This window comes from Oncorhynchus nerka, linkage group LG28 (assembly GCF_034236695.1).
Source record: "Oncorhynchus nerka isolate Pitt River linkage group LG28, Oner_Uvic_2.0, whole genome shotgun sequence".
In the NCBI taxonomy this organism is placed as follows: domain Eukaryota; kingdom Metazoa; phylum Chordata; class Actinopteri; order Salmoniformes; family Salmonidae; genus Oncorhynchus; species Oncorhynchus nerka.
This window is the reverse complement of record NC_088423.1, coordinates 79702625-79725692: the sequence shown is the minus strand read 5'-3', so window position 1 is coordinate 79725692 and position 23068 is coordinate 79702625. Positions and strand designations below refer to the sequence as shown.

The following is a 23068-nucleotide window of genomic DNA, read 5'->3' as shown; positions in this document are numbered from 1 at the left end:
ATGCTCTACCTACCGTATATAAACTATTTGTCAAGTATCCTCGTGAATATAAATTTCAAGTCATATGGTCTTGAAATTATGGATGGTTGTAAGGGGAATGTTGCACATGATATTATACTATTCTGCCTGTGTTGATTGTCCCTTCTGTAGCGGCAGAAGTGGTTCAAATGTATGCCTTCGTACCTCTACGTAGTTTTAAAATAACAATTTTGAATCAAGGTGAGATAATGATTGATTGGTCATTCCTCAGAATGCAATGATTTCAAAGTGTTTTCACTGACATCTTGTGGCCCACTGACAAAAAGCACTTTCAGTCTAAACAGAATTTATCAATGATTCAGGACCATATGTAGTGGAAAATACTGACATCAACCTCATAGCCATGCATTTCAAGCTTTGCAGCAGGCATAAACACTTGATTACCAGCTATGATTATTTTAATAATTGTAATATATATATATATATATATATATATACACACACACACTGTACAGCATATACAGTTGTGGCCAAAAGTTTTGAGAATGACACAAATATTAATTTTCACAAAGTCTGCTGCCTCAGTTTGTATGATGGCAATTTGCATATACTCCAGAATGTTAGGAAGAGTGATCAGATGAATTGCAATTAATTGCAAAGTCCCTCTTTGCCATGCAAATGAACTGAATCGCCAAAAACATTTCCACTGCATTTCAGCCCTGCCACAAAGGACCAGCTGACATCATGTCAGTGATTCTCTCGTTAACACAGGTGTGAGTGTTGACGATGACAAGGCTGGAGATCACTCTGTCATGTTGATTGAGTTCGAATAACAGACTGGGAGCTTCAAAGGGAGGGTGGTGCTTTTTAATCATTGTTCTTCCTCTGTCAACCATGGTTACCTGCAAGGAAACACGTGCCGTCATCATTGCTTTGCACAAAAAGGGCTTTACAGGCAAGGATATTGCTGCCAGTAAGATTGCACCTAAAACAACCATTTATCGGATCATCAAGAACTTCAAGGAGAGCGGTTCAATTGCTGTGAAGAAGGCTTCAGGGCGCCCAAGAAAGTCCAGCAAGCGCCAGGACCGTCTCCTAAAGTTGATTCAGCTGCGGGATTGGGGCACCACCAGTACAGAGCTTGCTCAGGAATGGCAGCAGGCAGGTGTGAGTGCATCTGCACGCAAAGTGAAGCAAAGACTTTTGGAGGATGGCCTGGTGTCAAGAAGGGCAGCAAAGATGCCACTTCTCTCCAGGAAAAACATAAAGGACAGACTAATATTCTGCTAAATGTACAGGGATTGGACTGCTGAGGACTGGGGTAAAGTCATTTTCTCTGATGAATCCCCTTTCTGATTGTTTGGGGCATCCGGAAAAAAGCTTGTCCAGAGAAGACAAGGTGAGCTCTACCATCAGTCCTGTGTCATGCCAACAGTAAAGCATCCTGAGACCATTCATGTGTGGGGTTGTTTCTCAGCCAAGGGAGTGGGCTCACTCACAATTTTGCCTAAGAACAAGGCCATGAATAAAGAATGGTACCAACATGCTCCTCCGAGAGCAACTTCTCCCCATCCAGGAACAGTTTGGTGACAAACAATGCCTTTTCCAGCATGATGGAACACCTTGCCATTAGGCAAAAGTGATATCTAAGTGGCTCGGGGAACAAAACATTGATATTTTGGGTCCATGGCCAGGAAACTCCCCAGACCTTAATCACATTGAGAACTTGTAGTCAATCCTCAAGAGGCGGGTGGACAAACAAAAACCCACAAATTCTGAGGGTCAACACTGCAAATACTGACTCTTTGCATCAACTTCATGTAGTTGTCAATAAAAGCCGTTGACACTTATAAAATGCTTGTAATTATACTTCAGTATTCCATAGTAACATCTGACAAAAATATCTAAAAGCACTGAAGCAGCAAACTTTGTGGAAATTAATATTTGTGTCATTCTCAAAACTTTTGGCCATGATTGTACTCAATGCTTAGCCTTCCGTCTTTGTGTTCTATTTGATTAGACTTGACCTACATTCCTCATGATCTTCATGTTTGGCCCCTCATGTCTGGTCCAAATGCTATACCAGCAGTGTTGATTTTTACATGTAAATCTTGGTGGCAAATTCCCCACAATGTTTTTAGATGCATGCCAGCAAAGCCACTACACAACACATCACTAAACAATACATGAATTGCACTATAACGGTGACAAACGGTGGCCACAAACTGTTAGGGCCTTCATAAAGCTGTCCCGACAGCAGAGCTTTCTTTTCAGCACCATGGAGTGAATCCTTACCACCGCTACACCTGGCAATCAGCGGAGCCTTGTCTGGCAGCAGACAATAATTTCGATTAAGACATTAATGAGCGAGCTAGGACGGATGTAGTCAATATAACTAGCACTTTTGAAATGTACCGCGACAGAATTTAGAACATGGGCTGTTCTTACAGTATTCTCCCTGTAAACCAAGTCAGAGCCGTAGGATAAATAAAGGGGGCATATGAGCTGACAATTAGTAGCTCTTACAATATTCAATGATTATATTTCTCTTAAACAGGCTATAGGCTACGTGAGCACCACCAAGTCAGAACAGTAGGCTAAAGTATGACGGGGAAAGGGACCACATTTTTAGGGTAAGGCACATGGGCTACTAACAGCTTACTAAACAACATACACTTAGTCTTACTTTCTCAGCTACAGTATACATATCTTCCTGACATATTACATAATTTATGCAGCAGCATACAATACATTTTTGGACTCACCTTGATGTGCTGTGTTCACTTGAACAGGAAGGTGGTGCGGCGGTCCCTGTAGGCAAATTCTGTCATCAAACTTTGTCATTAAAGTCTGTCATTCTCTGGATTTATGGTACTTTCAAGACAACTGGGAACTCGGGGGGGAAAAACAAGGTTGAATCAAAAACAAGGTTGACAGTTATCTTCAGGTCGAAGCTCTAAAAAGAAGCCAGAGTTCCCGACTAGGGAATTCCAAGTTGGATAACCAATCAAAACGTATTTTCACAGTCGGAGCTCGTTTATTTCAGATTTCCCAGTTGTCTTGAATATATTGAAGTCTGAGATGTCCTTGTTCCTAGTTTCCAGTTGTTTTGAACGCAGCGGAAATCATGCTGGATTGACAGCATGAATGTTTATATTTTTAATCTTGGAAAAGAGACCCTGAAACCCAGACATGTCACACACACACTCCACTGAATAGCAGGCTAGTGATTGCTTTGCAGCGCTTGCAGTTAGCCACTGATTCCTTCCAAACAATTCATTGTTGAATTTGCGATTTCCAACTTGTCGTGTAATGTTTATGTCCAATGGCCGATGAGCACCGCTACATTTTATCTATAATTTATCTTCATATGACAAGGATTGAAAAGGATTTGCCAGTAGATTGTCGACGTGATTCATGATGATGACTGTTTGTCTAGCTTCCTAGCTAAGATTTTGAAAGTATGATGTTGACATGATCAGTCCATTCAAAGCTACAGTAGAAGTAATTTTATCTGTGGCCAATGAACTTGAGCCTTCCTGGATGGGCACTTCTAATGTAGCTTTAATTTTCGAGCTCTCCCCGTAGATTTTGCAGTGACGCAGTGTCCCCATGAGTGACAGAACACTGAGCCAATCACGGCACAACTAGAGAACATTACCAACCCTATGCTCCGCATTTTTCACTGGCTGCCCCACCACCAACACAGAAAGCACTGAGCTAGACTGAAACACCTGCATTTTGGAGATGCCTTACTCAAGAAAGCAAAAAAGAGACCATGTTTGTATGCAGCTTTATTAACTCAATGATTTAGTTTTTTACATGGTTTGAAAACTGATATGTGACACGTATTAATGCCAAAATAACATGCAAAACAGGAAACAACAACAACAAAAACAATTATATATATATATATATATATATATACAGTATATATACACTGCTCAAAAAAATAAAGGGAACACTTATACAACACAATGTAACTCCAAGTCAATCACACTTCTATGAAATCAAACTGTCCACTTAGGAAGCAACACTGATTGACAATACATTTCACATGCTGTTGTGCAAATGGAATAAACAACGGGTGGAAATTATAGGCAATTAGCAAGACACCCCCAATTAACGGAGTGGTTCTGCAGGTGGTGACTACAGACCACTTCTCAGTTCCTATGCTTCCTGGCTGATGTTTTGGTCACTTTTGAATGCTGGCGGTGCTTTCACTCTAGTGGTAGCATGAGACGGAGTCTACAACCCACACAAGTGGCTCAGGTAGTGCAGCTCATCCAGGATGGCACATCAATGTGAGCTGTGGCAAGAAGGTTTGCTGTGTCTGTCAGCGTAGTGTCCAGAGCATGGAGGCGCTACCAGGAGACAGGCCAGTACATCAGGAGATGTGGAGGAGGCCGTAGGAGGGCAACAACCCAGCAGCAGGACCGCTACCTCCGCCTTTGTGCAAGGAGGAGCAGGAGGAGCACTGCCAGAGCCCTGCAAAATGACCTCCAGCAGGCCACAAATGTGCATGTGTCTGCTCAAACGGTCAGAAACAGACTCCATGAGGGTGGTATGGGGGCCCGACGTCCACAGGTGGGGGTTGTGCTTACAGCCCAACACCATGCAGGACGTTTGGCATTTGCCAGAGAACACCAAGTTTGGCAAATTTGCCACTGGCGCCCTGTGCTCTTCACAGATGAAAGCAGGTTCACACTGAGCACATGTGACAGACGTGAAAGAGTCTGGAGACGCCGTGGAGAACGTTCTGCCGCCTGCAACATCCTCCAGCATGACCAGTTTGGCGGTGGGTCAGTCATGGTGTGGGGTGGCATTTCTTTGAGGGGCTGCACAGCCCTACATGTGCTCGCCAGAGGTAGCCTGACTGCCATTAGGTACCGAGATGAGATCCTCAGACCCCTTGTGAGACCATATGCTGGTGCGGTTGGCCCTGGGTTCCTCCTAATGCAAGACAATGCTAGACCTTATGTGGCTGGAGTGTGTCAGCAGTTCCTGCAAGAGGAAGGCATTGATGCTATGGACTGGCCCGCCCGTTCCCCAGACCTGAATCCAATTGAGCACATCTGGGACATCATGTCTCGCTCCATCCACCAACGCCACGTTGCACCACAGACTGTCCAGGAGTTGGCGGATGCTTTAGTCCAGGTCTGGGAGGAGATCCCTCAGGAGACCATCCGCCACCTCATCAGGAGCATGCCCAGGCGTTGTAGGGAGGTCATACAGGCACGTGGAGGCCACACACACTACTGAGCCTCATTTTGACTTGTTTTAAGGACATTACATCAAAGTTGGATCAGCCTGTAGTGTGGTTTTCCACTTTAATTTTGAGTGTGACTCCAAATACAGACCTCCATGAGTTGATAAATTTGATTTCCATTGATACTTTTTGTGTGATTTTGTTGTCAGCACATTCAACTATGTAAAGAAAAAAGTATTTAATAAAAATGTTTCATTCATTCAGATCTAGGATGTGTTATTTTAGTGTTTCCTTTATTTTTTTGAGCAGTGTATATATACAGGACCAGTCAAAAGTCCAAGGGTTTTTCTTTATTTTTACCATTTTCGACAGTGTAGAATAATAGTGAAGACATCAAATATCACATATGGAATCATGTAGTAACCAAAACAGTTACTACACTCTTGGCATTCTCTCAACCAGCTTCATGAGGTAGTCACCTGGAATGCATTTAATTTCTATCCTTAATGCGTTTGAGCCAATCAGTTGTGTTGTAACAAGGTAGGGGGTTATACAGACAATAGCCCTATTTGGTAAAAGACCAATTCCATATTATGGCAAGCAGAGCTCAAATAAGCAAAGAGAAATGACAGTCCATCATTACTTTAAGACATGAAGGTCAGTCAATCTGGAACATTTCAAGAACTTTGAAAGATTCTTCAAATGCAGTCGCAAAAACCATCAAGCGCTATGATGAAACTGGCTCTCATGAGGACCGCCACAAGAAAGGAAGACCTAGAGTTACCTCTGCTGCAGAGGATAAGTTCATTAGAGATAACAGCCTCAGAAATTGCAGCACAAAAAAATGCTTCACAGAGGTCAAGTAACAGACACATCTTAACATCAACTGTTCAGAGGAGACGGAGTGAATCAAGCCTTCATGGTCAAATTGCTGCAAAGAAACCACTACTAAAGGACACCAATAAGAAGAGGAGACTTGCTTAGGCCAAGAAACAAGAGCAATGGACATTAGACTGGTGGAAATCTGTCTTTTGAGATTTTTGGTTCCAATCGCCTTGTGTTTGTGAGATGCAGAGTAGGTGAGCGGACGATCTCCGCATGTGTGGTTCCCACCGGGAAGCATGGAGGAGGTGTGATGGTGTGGGGGTGCTTTGCTGGTGACACTGTCTGTGATTTATTTAGAATTCAAGGCACACTTAACCAGCATGGCTACCACATAAATCTGCAGCGTTTACGCCATCCCATCTGGTTTGCGCTTAGGGGGACTATTATTTGTTTTTCAACAGCACAATGACCCAAAACACACCTCCGCGATGATTTGTCTACCTTGTTGTCAAGAGACTGGACATTGGTGAGTAGTATACTTGGGAGCGGTGAGCGATGTGCCTGTCTACGGAGCCTGACCAGAAGACCGCTCCGTCTGCCCCTCTGCGGCGCCGTTGTTTTGGGTCGCCTACTGGGATCCGATCCATTGTCCTGGATGGTGGTCCAAACAGAGGATCCGCTTCGGGAAAGTCGTATTCCTGGTCGTAATGTTGGTAAGTTGACGTTGCTCTTATATCCAATAGTTCTTCCTGGCTGTATGTAATAAGACTTAAGATTTCATGGGGTAACAATGTCAGAAATAATACATAAAAAAACAAAATACTGCATAGTTTCCTAAGAATGCGAAGCGAGGCGACCATCTCTGTCGGCGCCATATGTCATGAGGATACATTTATTGTAGCTGGGGATTTTAACAAAGCTAATCTGAAAACAAGGCTCCCTAAATTTTATCCGCATATCGAATGCGCAATCCGGGCTGGCAGCATTCTGGATCATTGCTACTCTAACTTCCGCAACGCATACAAAGCCCTCCCTCGCTCTCCTTTCGGCAAATCTGACCACGAACCCATTTTGTTGCTCCCAGCCTATAGACAAAAACTAAAACAGAAAATGGCCGTGCTCAGGTCTGTTCAACGCTGGTCCGACCAATCGGATTCCACTCTTCAAGATTGCTTCGATCACGTGAACTGGGATATGTTCCGGATAGCCTCAGACAACCACATTGATGTATACGCTGATTTGGTGAGCGAGTTTATTAGCAAGTGCATCGGTGAGGTTGTACCCACAGTGACTATTAAAACCTTCCCCAACCAGAAACCGTGGATTGATGGCAGCATTCGCGCAAAACTGAAAGCGCGTACCACTGCTTTTAATCATGGCAGGGCGACCGGAAACATGACTGAATACAAACAGTGTAGCTTTTCCTTCCGCAAAGAAATCAAACAAGCTAAGCGTCAGTATAGAGACAAAGTAGAGTCACAGTTCAACAGCTCAGACATGAGACGTATGTGGCATGGTTTACAGTCATTCACGGATTACAAAAAGAAAACCAGCCCCGTTGCGGACACCGATGTCTTGCTCCCAGTCAAATTAAACAACTTCTTTACTCGCTTTGAGGACAATACAGTGCCACTGACACGGCCCGCTACCAAAACCTGCGGATTCTCCTTCACCACGGCCAATGTGAGTAAAACATTTAAACGTGTTAACCCTCGCAAGGCTGCCGGCCCCGATGGCATCCCCAGCCGCGTCCGCAGAGCATGCGCAGACCAGCTGGCTGGTGTGTTTACGGACAAATTCTATCAATCCCTATCCCAGTCTGCTGTTCCCACATGCTTCAAGAGGGCCACAATTGTTCCTGTTCCCAAGAAAACTAAGGTAACTCAGTTAAACGACTATCGCCCCATAGCACTCACTTCCGTCATCATGAAGTGCTTTGAGAGACTAGTCAAGGATTATATCACCTCCACCCTACCTGACACCCTAGACCCACTCCAATTTGCTTACCGCCCCAATAGGTCTACAAACGACACAATTGCAATCACACTGCACACTGCACACTGCCCTAGCATTCAACACCATAGTACCCTCCAAACTTGTCATTAAGCTCGAAACCCTGGGTCTTGACCCCGCCCTGTGCAACTGAGTCTTGAACTTTCTGACGGGCCTCCCCCAGGTGGTGAGGGTAGGAAACAACATCTCCACCCTGCTGATCCTCAACACTGGGGCCCCACAAGGGTGCGTTCTCAGCCCTCTCCTGTACAACCTGTTCACCCATGACTGCGTGGCCATGCACGCCTCCAACTCAATCATCAAGTTTGCAGACAGTGGTACAGTGGTAGGCTTGATTACCAACAACGACGAGACGGGCTACAGGGAGGAGGTGAGGGCCCTTGGAGTGTGGTGTCAGGAAAATAACCTCACACTCAACGTCAACAAAACAAAGGAGATGATCATGGACTTCAGGAAACAGCAGAGGGAGCACCCCCCTATCCACATCGATAGGACAGTATTGGAGAATATGGAAAGTTTTAAGTTCCTCGGCGTACACATCACGGACAAACTGAAATGGTCCACCCACACAGACAGAGTGGTGTAGAAGGTGCAACAGTGCCTCTTCAACCTCAGGAGACTGAAGAAATTTGGCTTGTCACCAAAAACACTCACACACTTTTATAGATGCACAATAGAGAGCATCCTGTCAGTCTGTATCACCGCCTGGTACGGCAACTGCTCCGCCCACAACCGTAAGGCTCTCCAGAGGGTAGTGAGGTCTGCACAACGCATCACCGGAGGCAAACTACCTGCCCTCCAGGACACCTACACCACCAGATGTCACAGGAAGGCCAAAAAGATAATCAAGGGCAATAACCACCCGAGCCACTGCCTGTTCACCCTGCTATCATCCAGAAGGCGAGGTCAGTACAGGTGCATCAAAGCTGGGACCGAGAGACTGAAAAACAGCTTCTATCTCAAGGCCATCAGACTGTTAAACAGCCACCACCAACATTGATGAGTGGCTGCAGTCAACATACTAACTCAAATCTCTAGCCACTTTAATAATAAAAAATTGAATGTAATAAATGTATCACTGGTCACTTTAAACAATGTCACTTTATATAATGTTTACGTACCCTACATTACTCATCTCATATGTATATACTGTATTCTACACCATCTACTGCATATTGTATCATCCATGTATTTATATGTACATATTCTTATTCATTCCTTTACACTTGTGTGTAAAAGGTAGTTGTTGTGAAATTGTTAGATTACTTGTTAGATATTACTGCATGGTCGGGATTAGAAGCACAAGCATTTCTCTAAACTCATCTGCTAACCATGTGTATGTGACCAATAAGATTTGATTTGATTTGTAAGGTCTATTTGACCATGAAGGAATGCTGCATCAGATGACCTGGCCTCCACAATCACCTGACCTCAACCCAGTTGAGATGGTTTGAGATGAGTTGGACCGCAGAGTGAAGGAAAAGCAGCCAACAAGTGCTCAGCATATGTGTGAACTCCTTCAAGACGGTTTAAAAAGCATTCCAGGAGAAACTGGTTGAGACAATGCCAAGAGTGTGCAAAGCTTTCATCAAGGCAAAGGGTGGCTACTTTGAAGAATCTAAAATCTAAAATACATTTTGATTTGTTTAACCCTTCTTTGGTTACTACATGAATCCATATGTGTTATTTGGGGAGACAGGTAGTCTGGTGGTTAGAGCGTTGGACTACAGGTGGGGCTCAAAACAGGTGGGTCTCTGTTCTGAAACAGTACCACACTAGTTCATTTAGCAGACACTTTTAACCACACTAGTTCATTTAGCAGACACTTTTATCCACACTAGTTAATTTACCAGACACTTATCCACAGTAGTTCATTTAGCAGACACTTTTATCCCAGTATTTAATTTATAGCAGACACTTTTAACCACACTAGTTCATCAAGCAGACACTTTTATCCACACTAGTTCATTTAGCAGACACTTTCAGACACAGTAGTGCTCAGCCAGGTTGAGAGGAATCCTGAAGTAGGCGATAGTTTATGGGATGCATTGTGTGTTAAGGCAGTCAGACCACTGTCATGTCTACGGTGCACCACAGCCAGTGGTGTTGAGTCATACAGGACGTCATTCCTGGTGTGGTGTGAAGGAGGTGGTAAAGAGAGCTCGGCTGATCTGTGTGACAGCATGTTACTTCCAGCCTAATTCCCCTGCAGACCCCCTGCAGACCAAGCCAGGGAGAGGGTGGTCTGACTCAGGTAGCTGTTTATTTTATTGTATTTTTTTTATTTCACTAGGCAAGTCAGTTAAGAACAAATTCTTATTTACAATGACGGCTGTGCTGTAGCTGTGCTGTAGTCTGTTGTAGAACTCTGATCACACGTCTGCACAGACAAACATGTCATGTCTTCTTTCCAAGGATCCAGAATTTTCCATTGGTGCTTTTTCATTTGTGCGTTGTCACATTGATATACGAGCACATTTTAATTGATAAATATATTATATTTGGGTATCTGTACTTTTAATGGCCAATAAATGTTGACCAGGTAGCTTCATTCTACATATCAACATTTCATATTTACCTTGCTGTGCTCTCTATTATTTGACATTTATCTAATTCCTCTTCTACAGGAGGTGGATTCCTGTAGTTAGTCTGCAGATTGCAGATAACCATTGTTTGTCTTACTTTACCATTCATACAATAACAATCTTCATTGTGAATGTTGATATTTTGCTCTGTTGCCATGGGGAACAGAGTGGAGTGGAGGAAATTGGGTTAATTCGTGACAGTAAGGGAAGAGGGGGAGGGAAAGGAGGGATGAGAGAGGGGGGGGTGCATGGGGACCACTTATAGCACAGACAGTGCAGTTCTTACTGGCAGAGGTGGAGTGGAAGGGAATGTGTCTGGACACGGAGGGCTTGATAGTGGCTGGGAGCGATGACAGGAGGCTGGCTTAAACACTAGGGAGTCTGGGGCTGGCCAGGGCTTCTTCCTGGCTGGGCTGGCTACCCCCTCTCAGCCCTGAATGCTCTGGAATCTAGAACAGTGGTGAAAACAACATGCAGCAGAGGTCTATCACCTTGTTCAGAGGGACTTCTCTTGCATCTTATCATGTATTAGGTTTGTGGTTTTGTGTTCACCTTGGCCAAAGGATGCAAAACATGCTACAACATTATAGACCATCTCTGAAAGGATGACTGTTTGTATATGTGTGTATATGTGCATTTGTGTGTGTTTTTCTTCTCTGACCTCTGTGCTGTGTACTATATCCTCGGTAGACACATCCAGAACATTGGTGAGATCAAGACAGACGTGGGCAAGGCCAGGGCCTGGGTGAGGCTCTCCATGGAGAAGAAGCTGCTGTCCAGGCACCTCAAAAAGCTGCTGTCTGACCATGAACTTACAAAGTGAGCAAAACAACAAGGACCTAGTATACAACTGGCAAATCAAGCTAAACACAAAATGTGTACTTTTTGTAAGAGCCTCTGCTTCAGTAATTGGGATAATACCCCATTCCCTTTAAGTCAGTCTCCTCATAAATCCTCACTAGTTTATATTGGAATGTCCCACTCAGTCTCACACACATGAATCAACCTGATGTCTGAAAACTATGCATGTATAATACATGAGCTCTTTTGACAGATCCAAACGTCATAGTACAATCACCTATTAAACATTTACAATGTTTTTTTAAATAATTGATGAGATGGTGGTGAAGTGGGTCGCGTTCATGATTTATTATGGAGGTATTGCATTGTGACCATTCCATTACCATTCTCCAGTTGTTTATCAAGGAAAACACATTCATCAGCTACTGATTCAGCGTTTTAGGCTTCAGACTGTTATTGTTCAATCTATAATCATTACATCATATGAAATGCTAAACTGATTTGTTTTGGTGAATTTTTTTTGTTTCTTTTGCAGGAAACTATACAAGCGTTATGCTTTTCTGCGCTGTGACGATGAGAAAGAGCAGTTCCTGTACCACCTCCTCTCCTTCAACGCTGTGGACTACTTCTGTTTCACCAATGTCTTCACAACCATCAGTGAGTGCCAGCAAATTAGAGTAATAAAACTTATTTCCTGGCTAAACCAATTTCCTGAATTTGAGATGCTTACTGAGAAATATATTGAAGACAGAGGTAGCTCTTGTGACCATTTTATTTAACTAGGCAAGTCAGTTACGAACAAATTCTTATTTATAATGACAACCTAGGAACAGTGGGTTAACTGCCTTTTTCAGGGGCAGAACAACAGATTTTTACCTTGTCAGCTCAGGGATTTGATCTAGCAACCTTTTGGTTTCAGGCCCAATGCTCGAACCACTAGGCTACCTGCTACCATATTGTACTTGACTGAGTGATTTCAGGTTTCCCTCTCTTCTCTGTCCCACAGTGATCCCATACCATGTGCTGGTGATTCCCAGTAAGAAACTAGGAGGCTCCATGTTCACAGCCAACCCCTGGGTGTGTGTGTCAGGGGAGCTGGCTGAGACAGGGGTGCTCCAGGTCCCCAAGCACACTCAGGAGATCACCTTTGAGGTTGGTGCTCCCCTCAAGATTGAATATTCCTGGTATTTTGATAATAATATCAATATATATTCACCTTAACATGACTTTTGCCCTTTGCGTTCACTCGCTATCGCAGTGCCAGAACCTGGGCAAGCTGACCACAGTGCAGATGGGCCATGATAACTCAGGTCTTTACGCCAAGTGGCTTGTGGAGTATGTTATGGTCCGGAATGAGATCACAGGTCATGCTTACAAGTGAGTGATATATTTGGTAGCAGCTGCCTTATGCTAGAGATTTCAGTAGCATTTATTCACATGAAAGACCCTGTTGAAGCTTTGGCTAACTGTTATATTGTTGTGTGTGTGCGTAGGTTCCCGTGTGGCCGGTGGCTGGGGAAGGGGGTGGACGATGGCAGTCTGGAGAGGGTCCTGGTGGGAGAGCTAGTGACACCAAACTCAGAGAACGAGGACAGAATGTGTCGTACGCCCCCCATGCAGCAGTCCCCTGGGATGATGAGGAGGTTCGTCACCATCTCACCAAACAGCAAACCAAGTGAGTGACCATTCAAATACACTGCAAAAATCGTCATCAATAATAACCAATAATCTTCACCAAGGGACTACACACACAGCACCAAATGTTGATCTCCCGTTTGTCTGCAGTTTTTTCACCGTGGTGTGTTTTAGGGACCACCCTCTCTCTGGTCTCTGGTGGATGTTTGACTGAAAAAAAATCAGCGCGATTCTACATGTAGAATCGTTTTGCCCTCGGTTTGCAAGTTATGGCCGGCACACTGTTAAGAGGTGCTAAGTACTCTCGGCTGGCAAACGCTACCGGTGTGTCCATGCCTTTAGATCACTTTTGAGGGTCTTGTGTCTGCTGGCATGGACTGATTTTTTCTTACTCTTTCCCATCATCCAGAGTTGAACACTGGTCAGATCCAAGAGGGAGTGGGAGAGGCCATCAATGGGATAGTGAAGCACTTCCACAAGCCAGAGAAGGAGGTGAGAGACACAACCCCCCACCACATTGTCTATGATTTATCACAGTGAAGGAGACAGTGGGTCCTCAACCTCTACACTGTCTGTACACTGCAGGCAACACTGATCATAGTTTCACTCACATGTGTTCCAAATGAACACTTTCATATGGACACAACTGATGTGTTGCACCAGGGTACTTTGAAAAGAGACAACATTAGTTACTCTTTTTCTTTCCCTGTCTGTTTTTCAATAGAGGGGCAGTCTGACCCTTCTGTTGTGTGGGGAGTATGGTCTAGTCTGGGCTTTAGAGCAGGTGTTCCAGCATGGCTTCAAATCCCCACGCCTCTTTAAGAATGTCTTCATCTGGGACTTCTTAGGTAAAGCCTCCAAAACACGACCATTACACCTGAATATACAGTATACAGTGTCTTCCATGCCATGCTAATGGATGAGGTTTCTCTTATCAATGTCTTTTGTCTGTGATTTCTCCTTATAGAAAAGTCACAAGTGTACTTTGAGAGTGCTGAGCAGAGGGAGGTGACTCCAGATGAGAACTGGCAAACCAGAGTACGCCACTTCTGCCGCTTCATGCGGGCCATCAACAGCACATCTAGGAACATAGGCAAGGATGGGAAGTTCCAGATGCTGGTGTGTCTGGGTGCCAGGTAATATCTCCTCTGTGGCCTCACAAACACACACAGAACAACAACTATCATCAGGAACATTTGAATGGGAATTAATTGTACAGCACTAAATGTCCTGGTCAAAAGGGCAAATTAGATTGTTTGAGATGTTTTACAAGACATCTTCAATTCAACTGAAAGAGAGGTGTTTTCATTATCTCTCTAATAGCAGCTAGGGTTGCGAAGGGTCGGAAACTTTCCGGGAAATTTTCCATAGGAAGTTAAGCCCAGGAATTTGGGGGATTTTTTAAAAATTCATTAAAAAAACTAAAAGTTAGCTTATAACAGTGAACTTCCCCGCCTCCTGTTTCAGTTATTCTCCCTCACACTGTGTGTCTGCCTATCCTGTTGGGCATTGTATGAGTGGAGGTTGTGTATACAAATACATCTATTTTTTATGGTTGTATAGTTAAGCAATAAGGCATATGGCCAATATACTACAGCTAAGGGGTGTTTTTATGCACATCGCAAAGCAGAGTGCCCAGATATTTTATTTAACATTTATTTAACTATGCAAGTCAGTTAAGAACAAACTCTTATTTACAATTATGGCCTACCCCATTGGCTCAGGGAGACACTGAGCCAATTGCACGCTGCCCTATAGGACTCCCAATCACAGCCAGAGTTGATACAGCCTGGATTTGAACCAGGGACTATAGTGACACCTCTTGCACTGAGATGCAGTGCCTTAGACGGCTTTGCCACTCGGGATACACCTCTTGGCCATATACCAGAAACTCCCGAGGTGCCTTATTGCTATTATAAACTGGTTACCGACGTAATTAGAGCAGTAAAAAGAAATGTTCCGTCATACCCATGGTATACGGTCTGATATACCACTGCTGTCAGCCAATCAGCATTCAGAGCTTGAACCACCCAGTTTATAATCCCACTTTGAGCTTCCACACACTAGTTCAAAACATACAGTATATATCCTACTAATTATGACACCTCAGACTTCCTCTTTCTCTCTCAACCCTTTGTGGCAGAACAGGGCTTGGTAGCTCAAATGCATGTGCCACTTTAATGAAATATCTTCTCTTTGTTCTTTGTCAAAAATATTTTTAAGTGGCAGATAGCGAGACCAGACATGCCTAAATGCAACGGAAATAATACCTCAGTCATAACCAAGCTTGAGCCCTTCCTATCCTGTCTTTTAGCAGGGATGAGGATTTACTAAAAAAGTTCCCTGAAGTCAGTCTGGTAAACTTCCTGTTTCTCTCTGCTCTTCCTAGGGACCATTTGTTACACCACTGGATCGCTCTCCTCGCAGACTGTCCAATCACAGTGCAAATGTACGAAGACACAGCACTGATAAAGGACCGCTCATTGGTCAATTCTCTGATCAGAGTGCTACAGACTTTGCAGGAGTTCAACATTACCCTGGAAGCTTCACTTGTCAAAGGGATTGGTATCTAGGCCCTCTTTCGTTCACACCAATTGGACCTGACTAAGGAAAACTGTTAGGGACCACTAAAGAACATTTAAACCTTTTTATGCAGAAAGAGACTTGGACGATTTCTGGCTTATATTAAAGCTACTGTTACATTTGCCATATATTAAGTGCAATGAGCCTTTCAAAATGTGTTGTTATTTTTATCCTTAATAATGTTGCTGTTAGACGTTAAGAATATGTTTTCTATTACGATCCATTACTTTCACGTTGTTGAAGAAGATAACCCACCTGTTGTATACTACTTTATTGAAAGTTAAATATTTTCATTGTTATTGTGAACTGCTGATAATGGCTATATTCTAAAAAGGAAAACAAGGAACAAAAACTGTTAATATATTTTCGGAGAAGAACAGTATTATTTTGATATGTCTGTCAAGTTGCTTGCTCTGTTCTAATTCTAACTGTCATCATGCAGAGCTTGAAGCAAATGATGCAGAAGTATGCTTTATAAGTATGAATATGACATGGTATAGATGTTTGTGTAGGGTGGAAAACTGATTCACCTACATCAATATGACAGTGTGTAAGTTTGGATCAATCCCCCTGGAAGTACCGTAGGATGCAACTATTTTATATGGAATAACTTGGCCTAAGAAGAGGCTCCTGAATAAGATAATGTAGCGTATGCTAGTGATGCACAATATGTATTCAGTTGGAGAAGTATCACTATATACGGCCATGTCAGTGCTTCACACTTGACACACAACTCTTCAACAGTACAGTACTCATCATAACCATGGCTTGGTAGAAAGTGAGTCATTTATAAAATGACAGCCTTTGTGTAAATACCTCTAACCAGTGCATCCTTCTTTCCAACAACTTCTCATTATTCCTCACCTGTTCTGCCCATTCCTGGCAGGTTTACAACATCATGTTTTTTCAGTAGTGAAAATTGTATGAGCTGATTGCCAGTTAAATTAATAATGTGTGGTAAATATGGTTGCTATAAAAGGCCAGATTCAAAATAGAGCAAACGATTCTCATTTGAACTGTTGGCGTTTCTGCTATGCAATATAATCCACATCACACAAAAAAATCAACCTAAGATCTAGATGAGAATCATTGGACCTCCTCCATTTTTCTTACTGTGCAGCATAGGATGATGAATAACAATAGCAGTTTGATAGAAGTAGGTGTAAAGGATGTCTTTCCTGTGCCAATGTCTGGATTGTGTTGGTTGTACTATTCCATGTACAATCGACATGAGCATCTTGGGAGATATATTTTTGTTTTTCAATACTGTTGTACATTTGACATAGCCGTATAATGTAGTGTTTACTAAGTGAGGAAATGTGTACAGTGTAAAAAATTAAATAAAGAATAAAATTACAGAAATGCAGTAATGGATATGGATATGTTTATTGTATTTTTATTGAAGGATTATAACTGATTGGAATGGTGTCACTATAAATTGTTATATGGTTATTGATGGTTATTGAACTTTACCAAGCAGAGAAATCAAACACTGATAACAACACTTGTAACAACAACAAATGCTAGTAAAATGTAAACAAACTCATTCGCGCCATTTCAAATACTTTTTTTCTTGTCCATTCATACGTTGCTGATACGATGCTTGCTGGGACATGGAGTCTAGTGAGGTGTTGAATACATAGGATTAGACGGAAATCATTTCCATATTCACTACTACAACCAGAATCCCATATTGTTAAATACCATGCATAGTGTGCTCCAATTGGCTGAACTACTTCTGTTCAAACGGACACGTTACACTCCTAATATGGTGTTTCTACGATGGAACGCTTTATTATCATATTTTTTATGCTAATGTCATTCTAATACCCAGCTGTATGCAGTAGTAGTAGTAAGGCATATGCGCAGTGTGTAAAAAGACAACGGCGAAGATTCAAAGTTTTTGTTCGGTAAGTCTACTGTTATTTACCCTTTACGTTTAGAAATTAACGTGAATGATAATGTTTTACAGCTCTTACATTTAATTTTAGTCTGTTGCGTGCGAACTATATCTGCACGGGGGTCATTGTAACAATGGGAGAGCATGGATATGGAGCGTGGCGTGGTAGCTAGCTAACGTTAGCAGGCTAGCTAACAACAATAGTCAGATTGCTATTTGGCGCTCTCAGCGGGCGAATGTTTGAATTTAAAGGGAAGGAAACGATATAAATTATTGTGCGTGTTAAATCTTACAACAATTTAATTTGAAATTATAAGACAAGCCAGTGTTGCTCAATTCACTTTTTTGTGCCGCATTTTTTTAATGACTGTTCGTCCGCTTTTTGTTTCTTCACTGGAATGAGTTTTCCTTCCCCGCTTTTTGTTTCGGATTCCCCAAGTAACTGAGAATCACTTTCCCGACAAAAACATATCAGTTCTAAACACAGAAACGATCAAAATTGCAGCACGAAAAGCATAGTTAATTTATTACCAACGACCCACTGTTGTAATTTGTCGAATATTTGTAGTAGCCAAGTTAGCTAACGATGGCGTCATTACTAGCGGTTGCCAGATGCTGCCATTCTATTTTAGTGGATTTGCTTGCAAGTGGCAATGTACCGTTGGTGTATTGTAATCTACTAAATGGAATAGCTAGCTTGCAGAAATTGGCTAGATTTAGTTGTGTTAGTCTGTGCTCAAAAAACATTCAACCAATTTCATCATCTGGTTCCTGTCCCGCGAGCTTTGTTTTAAAATAGTCTCCTCCAGTCAGGAAACAAAAAAGCGAGATGGGAGTCGTTGCCTATAACGTTAATTGTGTGTGTGCATAATAACGGGGACGTTGGCTAAGTGATTGTCATGAATCGGTATAAAAGCTTGCAGGATTGATAAAAGGCGTATCTAAATGCAGAAAGGAAAGTTTTTTTTGTGTACTTCGTATAGCAAATTTTGTGTAGTTAAAATAGGTTAATCGTCAATAAATATGAGAACTTCGCGTGGAGACAAGCTATCATGGATAGCTAAAATGGTAGAATAAGGCTTCTAAATGGAACTAAGTAAATGTTTTGACCACATGTAGTGACCCGCCCCTTTCCACCAGGGGAAAGCATTACAGCAGTAACGTTACAGTGCTATTACTATTCTGCATTCAATGGATGGCATCCTTTGGTAATCTATTTGTTATTTCTCTGTAGGGTTCTCATTGATCATCATGTTTGGTTTTCACAAGTCTAAGATATATCGCAGCCATGAAGGATGTTGCATTTGCAAGACCAAGTCCTCCAGTTCACGCTTTACTGACAGCAGCAGATATGAAGAAACCTTCAGGCTATGTTTTGGGTATGCTTTAAGTCTTAATGACATGATAACATTGCCTTCATCAAATTCTTATTTTTTATGGAGTATTAAACACTACACGTTTATTTCTGTGTTGTATATTCTAATTCATGTTAATGCAGAGTTTGCACCAGTTTTTGTCCCAGTGATTGTATGCTATACAAGGTTAAAGAAGTGATGGTCAATAGATTGAATTGGGAAGATATTAGTAACTGGTCTAGGACTGATTTAGATTGTTTTGCTGTCTGAAGAACAACGATGTTAACTTTGCAGTGCTTCAGAATATGATTTAATATATAATTAAGGTTCTGTCTGTTATTTAAAGACGTTTACTGATTTGCTTGAGGTGTTTTCATTTTCTTGATTATTTATCAAGGTTGTCAGAGGATCGTGTGGGAGACATCTGCAATGCCTGTGTGCTGTTAGTAAAAAGATGGAAAAAACTGCCAAAGGGCTCTAAGAAGAACTGGAACCATGTATGCACCAACTTGTTATTTTAGTTCAATGAGGATTCACTGTGATTTTTCATGTAATTGATGCTGTGTGGAAGTTGAGTGATTGACATGTATTACTGGTATATGACATTAGGTTGTGGATGCAAGAGCTGGGCCTGGCTTCAAGCTAACCAAACCCAAGAAGATGAAGAACAGTGATGGGAAGAAGAAAAGCAAACTGAAGAGGCTTCACAAATTCAAAAGACAAAGTAGGTCACTTGTTAAATCAACAAAATTATAGAATATTATCTACACCTTCAACATTTTTAAGCCACTGAGTTATACTGCGTAAGTCTTTGTTTCACTTTAGTCACTAGGCCCTACTTGGAGGATCCAGGTAGACATGCAGATGTTGCCTCAAACATTTACCATGAGAGAATGCCACCACAAATGGTCCTGTTTGTCCTTTCAGACTCGGATGCCCACAGCACGACCTCCAGCATGTCTCCATCCCAGTCCCCCAGCTACGAGTCAGATGACGGCTCAGACATTGAGTCCAAACAGAGGCGCCCCACTCCTTCTGTCTTTTCCTTCCTGGACCGTTCTTACTGGAAAAGGTATCTCAATGAAGTATATGAAATTGAAGTCTGTCTGGAAAATCTCAATTTCATTTAGTACTGTAATTTATCTGGGACAATGATTTGCTTTTTGGACAAACTATTGAATGGATACTTCATCCTCTTCCCTGTAGACAAAAGGTGTGCTGTGGGATTGTCTACAAAGGGCGTTTTGGTGAGGTGATGATTGACCCGCGTCTCTTCAAGCCCTGCTGCAGCTCCAAGAAGCAGGAGACGTTGATTCCCATGCAGGACACGCACCTTCCCCTTCCCGCCATTCACCCCCGCCTCTCCCGCTACCAGAGGCCCTGAAAGAGGACTGGTGATGGCTCTTGAGCACCCTCTTGGGGTGACCATGACACCCTACAAGTTGTCTCCAGTGGCAGACTACCCCCCCCCCCCCAAAAACCATTCCCTATTAGTTCACTGTGCATTTAGATGGCTAAATGATTTTCCTATTTTTGCTTTGATATGTGTATTTGTAATTTTTTTAAACATATAATTCATTTTCTTGTCTTCTTTTTTTTAAAGAAAACTAAAAAGAACCCAAAAAAAAGTTTTTATAAATGCATTAGTTGTACTATTTATAGGATGAGGCAGAATTCTATTTGGCCTTGAAGGGCACACTATTCAGGTCTGATTAATTTGGTTTGCAACATTTAAAGCGTCTTTTCTGTGTTACGGTTACCAGCGTTTGTATATATTATGTTATTTTTGCCAGCATCCAGACTTGTTTTTTTATTTTTTACAGCTGTCTAATTGGCAATGAAGTATTCTTGTGCTGATCTGCAAGACTCCACCAGCTAGATTTCTAAAACCAGCTTATTTGCATTGATGGAATGGACATTTTAAGTCTTATACTTGTTTTCCCCTGAAACTCAAGCAGATTTAATTCGATTTATAGCATCTTAATATATAAAGGGTTATGGGCTAAGAGTATTTAGGGGTCTTCAGTGAATTTATACATTATGAATGGCCTTTTAAATGTATACATGCATGTGTTATCACACTTTCCCACACATGCATGGTTTAGCAAGCACTGAGTAGTATTGTATGTTGTCAGATGTGTTAACACTCCATACCATGAGCGTATCTATTGCTTTTCCAGCAATTTCATGCAAGTGAATCACGATAGATTGAGTTCGACCAAGCATGCAGAACTCCTCTTTGTCTTGGAATGAAAACCAGCAATTATTTATTTGTAGTCTTCCATGAGCTGAAAATGCACATTTTTATAACCATATGTTGAAATGTTCTTGTATATACACTTGTGAGTGTTTTGGCTATGAGAACTATTTTAAATTACAATGCATCTTTTTAAACCACTATGTGTACAGATGTGGAAATATTTAGATTGAGGCATTATTTTATGGCATCACTTGGTCAATAAGTGGCTAGCCTAATCCCCAAGTTTGTCACAACACTTCAGGGGGTTGTGTTTGGTAAGGCACAATGCAGCAAAGCTTTAGCAACCAATTATGAAAATTAGCAGTGTGGTGTTGGACAACTTCCGGCAGTAACACAGTTTGTGCCTGCTGAATACCACCCATATCTTTGTCCTGTGAGTTGAAGGCTAAAGCAATACTTACACTATTAATGTTCTGTGTTTGTTGGCATCTTGTTATTCTGTTATTGAACGTGTATTTTATATTTTACAGAAGCAAATCAAAGCTGAGACTATGCAGACATTTTGAATGTGAGAAATTACCAAAATGTTAAAAGAGCAACATTTGTAAGTCCATCTCCGCTTCGTAGCAAAATGTTTTTTTCTGCGTTTCATTGTTTTACATCGATATTTCATAATTATAATGCGGCTTTGCCTCAAGCGACAACATACGTTTCTGGTTCGTTTTCTATACATTTCTGGTCAGTGGTCGAGTCAAACTAATCAGGTGTGTACCTCTTAAATAATGCACAGTTTTGCAGTAAGTGGCGTGAATTATTATCGTTCATTTGAAATAACTTACGTTAATTTTAACTCGGGAGGTTCCTAGTTCCGACTAGCACGTGAACGCGTCAGACATGCAGACCGGTAGCCTGAGTGCCAGTCTGTCTGTTCTGTCATGCCAACTTCTTGTTACTCATTGTCATGCCAAACATATAGCTTGACACTGATATCAGTGGAGTTTGCAAGAGCACAAACTGATCTGGCACCTGGCTAGTAGACAGGGTATCCTGTTGTGCAAAGTTATTTATTTGCTATAACTGAACTAAATCAGTAGAATGGTTTGTGTCAATATACTGTATAACCTTGGTTTTCAAAACAGTTACTTTTGTGTAGCAGGTTAGTTGAGTGTTTTAAATCTTTCAATGATTCTTAAATAGTGTCATTAAAAGGAGAGCTGATGCTTCCTTTTATCAAGATGGAAATTCTTCTTCTGTTTTTGTATATAGGGAAATGACTATTTTATTGGTGTTTGCATGGCACATTTGATCATATGTGTGCCTTATAAGAACGAACATGCCTTTTACATCATGAAATTCAATCTGTAATGTCATTTAATATTTATTTATTTCAAATCCATTTGTAAAACTGATGCTGTAAATTGAACCGTTAGGACCTTCAAGTCATTTTCATTTTGTGCACTTCTTTCGGTTTTGTTTTTGTCTATTGTTATTCTGTATCTCCACAACTGCATTTGTTCTGTCTTGTAATAAAACATAAAATATCATTTTTGGGCCTGCGTGATCTCATTTCAACCGCTAGATGGTACTCAAACCGTAACGCGTTGTTTAATCATCGTAGATTGGAGAGAGGGTTGGTTAAATTAAAGCAATGAATAATGCATTTTATGAGTTGCCCTTGGCCGCCTTTTTCACTAGTTGAGTATAATAGCTCAACTACAGTATTTTAATTTCGTCGCCCGTACTTTTAGGTAGTGACATATCTGACAAATGCCAACCCACCTTGTGAAAGTACGCCTAGCGCCGCACACAGGGGAGCAGTGCACAGAATCAATGATCACAGGTAGGCCAACGAGGCATAGAATGTATGTTGCCCAAAACTCTCCTTTTCATTTGGATAATCGAATATTAAGCGAGTAAGGCGCTCAATATTCTATTATGCCCCTGATGTTGAACACTCAAAGGCGCATGAAGTAGCTCGCATGA

General features: G+C 41.9%; 2 protein-coding genes across 4 annotated transcripts in view; both read left to right on the top strand.

Annotated features, from left to right (window-relative positions):
- LOC115113737 (DENN domain-containing protein 5A-like) overlaps positions 1-16996 on the top strand; it is a 47308-nt gene extending 30312 nt beyond the window's left edge. For all 3 annotated transcript variants that reach the window (XM_029641689.2, XM_029641690.2, XM_029641691.2), the window contains 9 exons: positions 11302-11430; positions 11948-12069; positions 12419-12564; positions 12671-12789; positions 12906-13087; positions 13457-13539; positions 13772-13895; positions 14015-14183; positions 15437-16996. In XM_029641689.2, coding sequence (XP_029497549.1) covers positions 11302-11430; positions 11948-12069; positions 12419-12564; positions 12671-12789; positions 12906-13087; positions 13457-13539; positions 13772-13895; positions 14015-14183; positions 15437-15620 — 1258 coding nt within the window. In that variant the 3' untranslated portion in view covers positions 15621-16996. The remainder of the gene's footprint in view (positions 1-11301; positions 11431-11947; positions 12070-12418; positions 12565-12670; positions 12790-12905; positions 13088-13456; positions 13540-13771; positions 13896-14014; positions 14184-15436) is intronic.
- Positions 16997-17378: 382 nt separating this feature from the next.
- On the top strand, positions 17379-22629 carry LOC115113736 (SIN3-HDAC complex-associated factor-like). Its single transcript, XM_029641688.2, has 6 exons — positions 17379-17540; positions 18765-18909; positions 19283-19382; positions 19495-19609; positions 19813-19957; positions 20092-22629. Exons 2-6 carry the CDS (start codon positions 18782-18784, stop codon positions 20267-20269), a joined length of 666 nt encoding a protein of 221 aa, XP_029497548.2. The 5' UTR covers positions 17379-17540; positions 18765-18781; the 3' UTR covers positions 20270-22629.
- Positions 22630-23068: the final 439 nt, after the last annotated feature.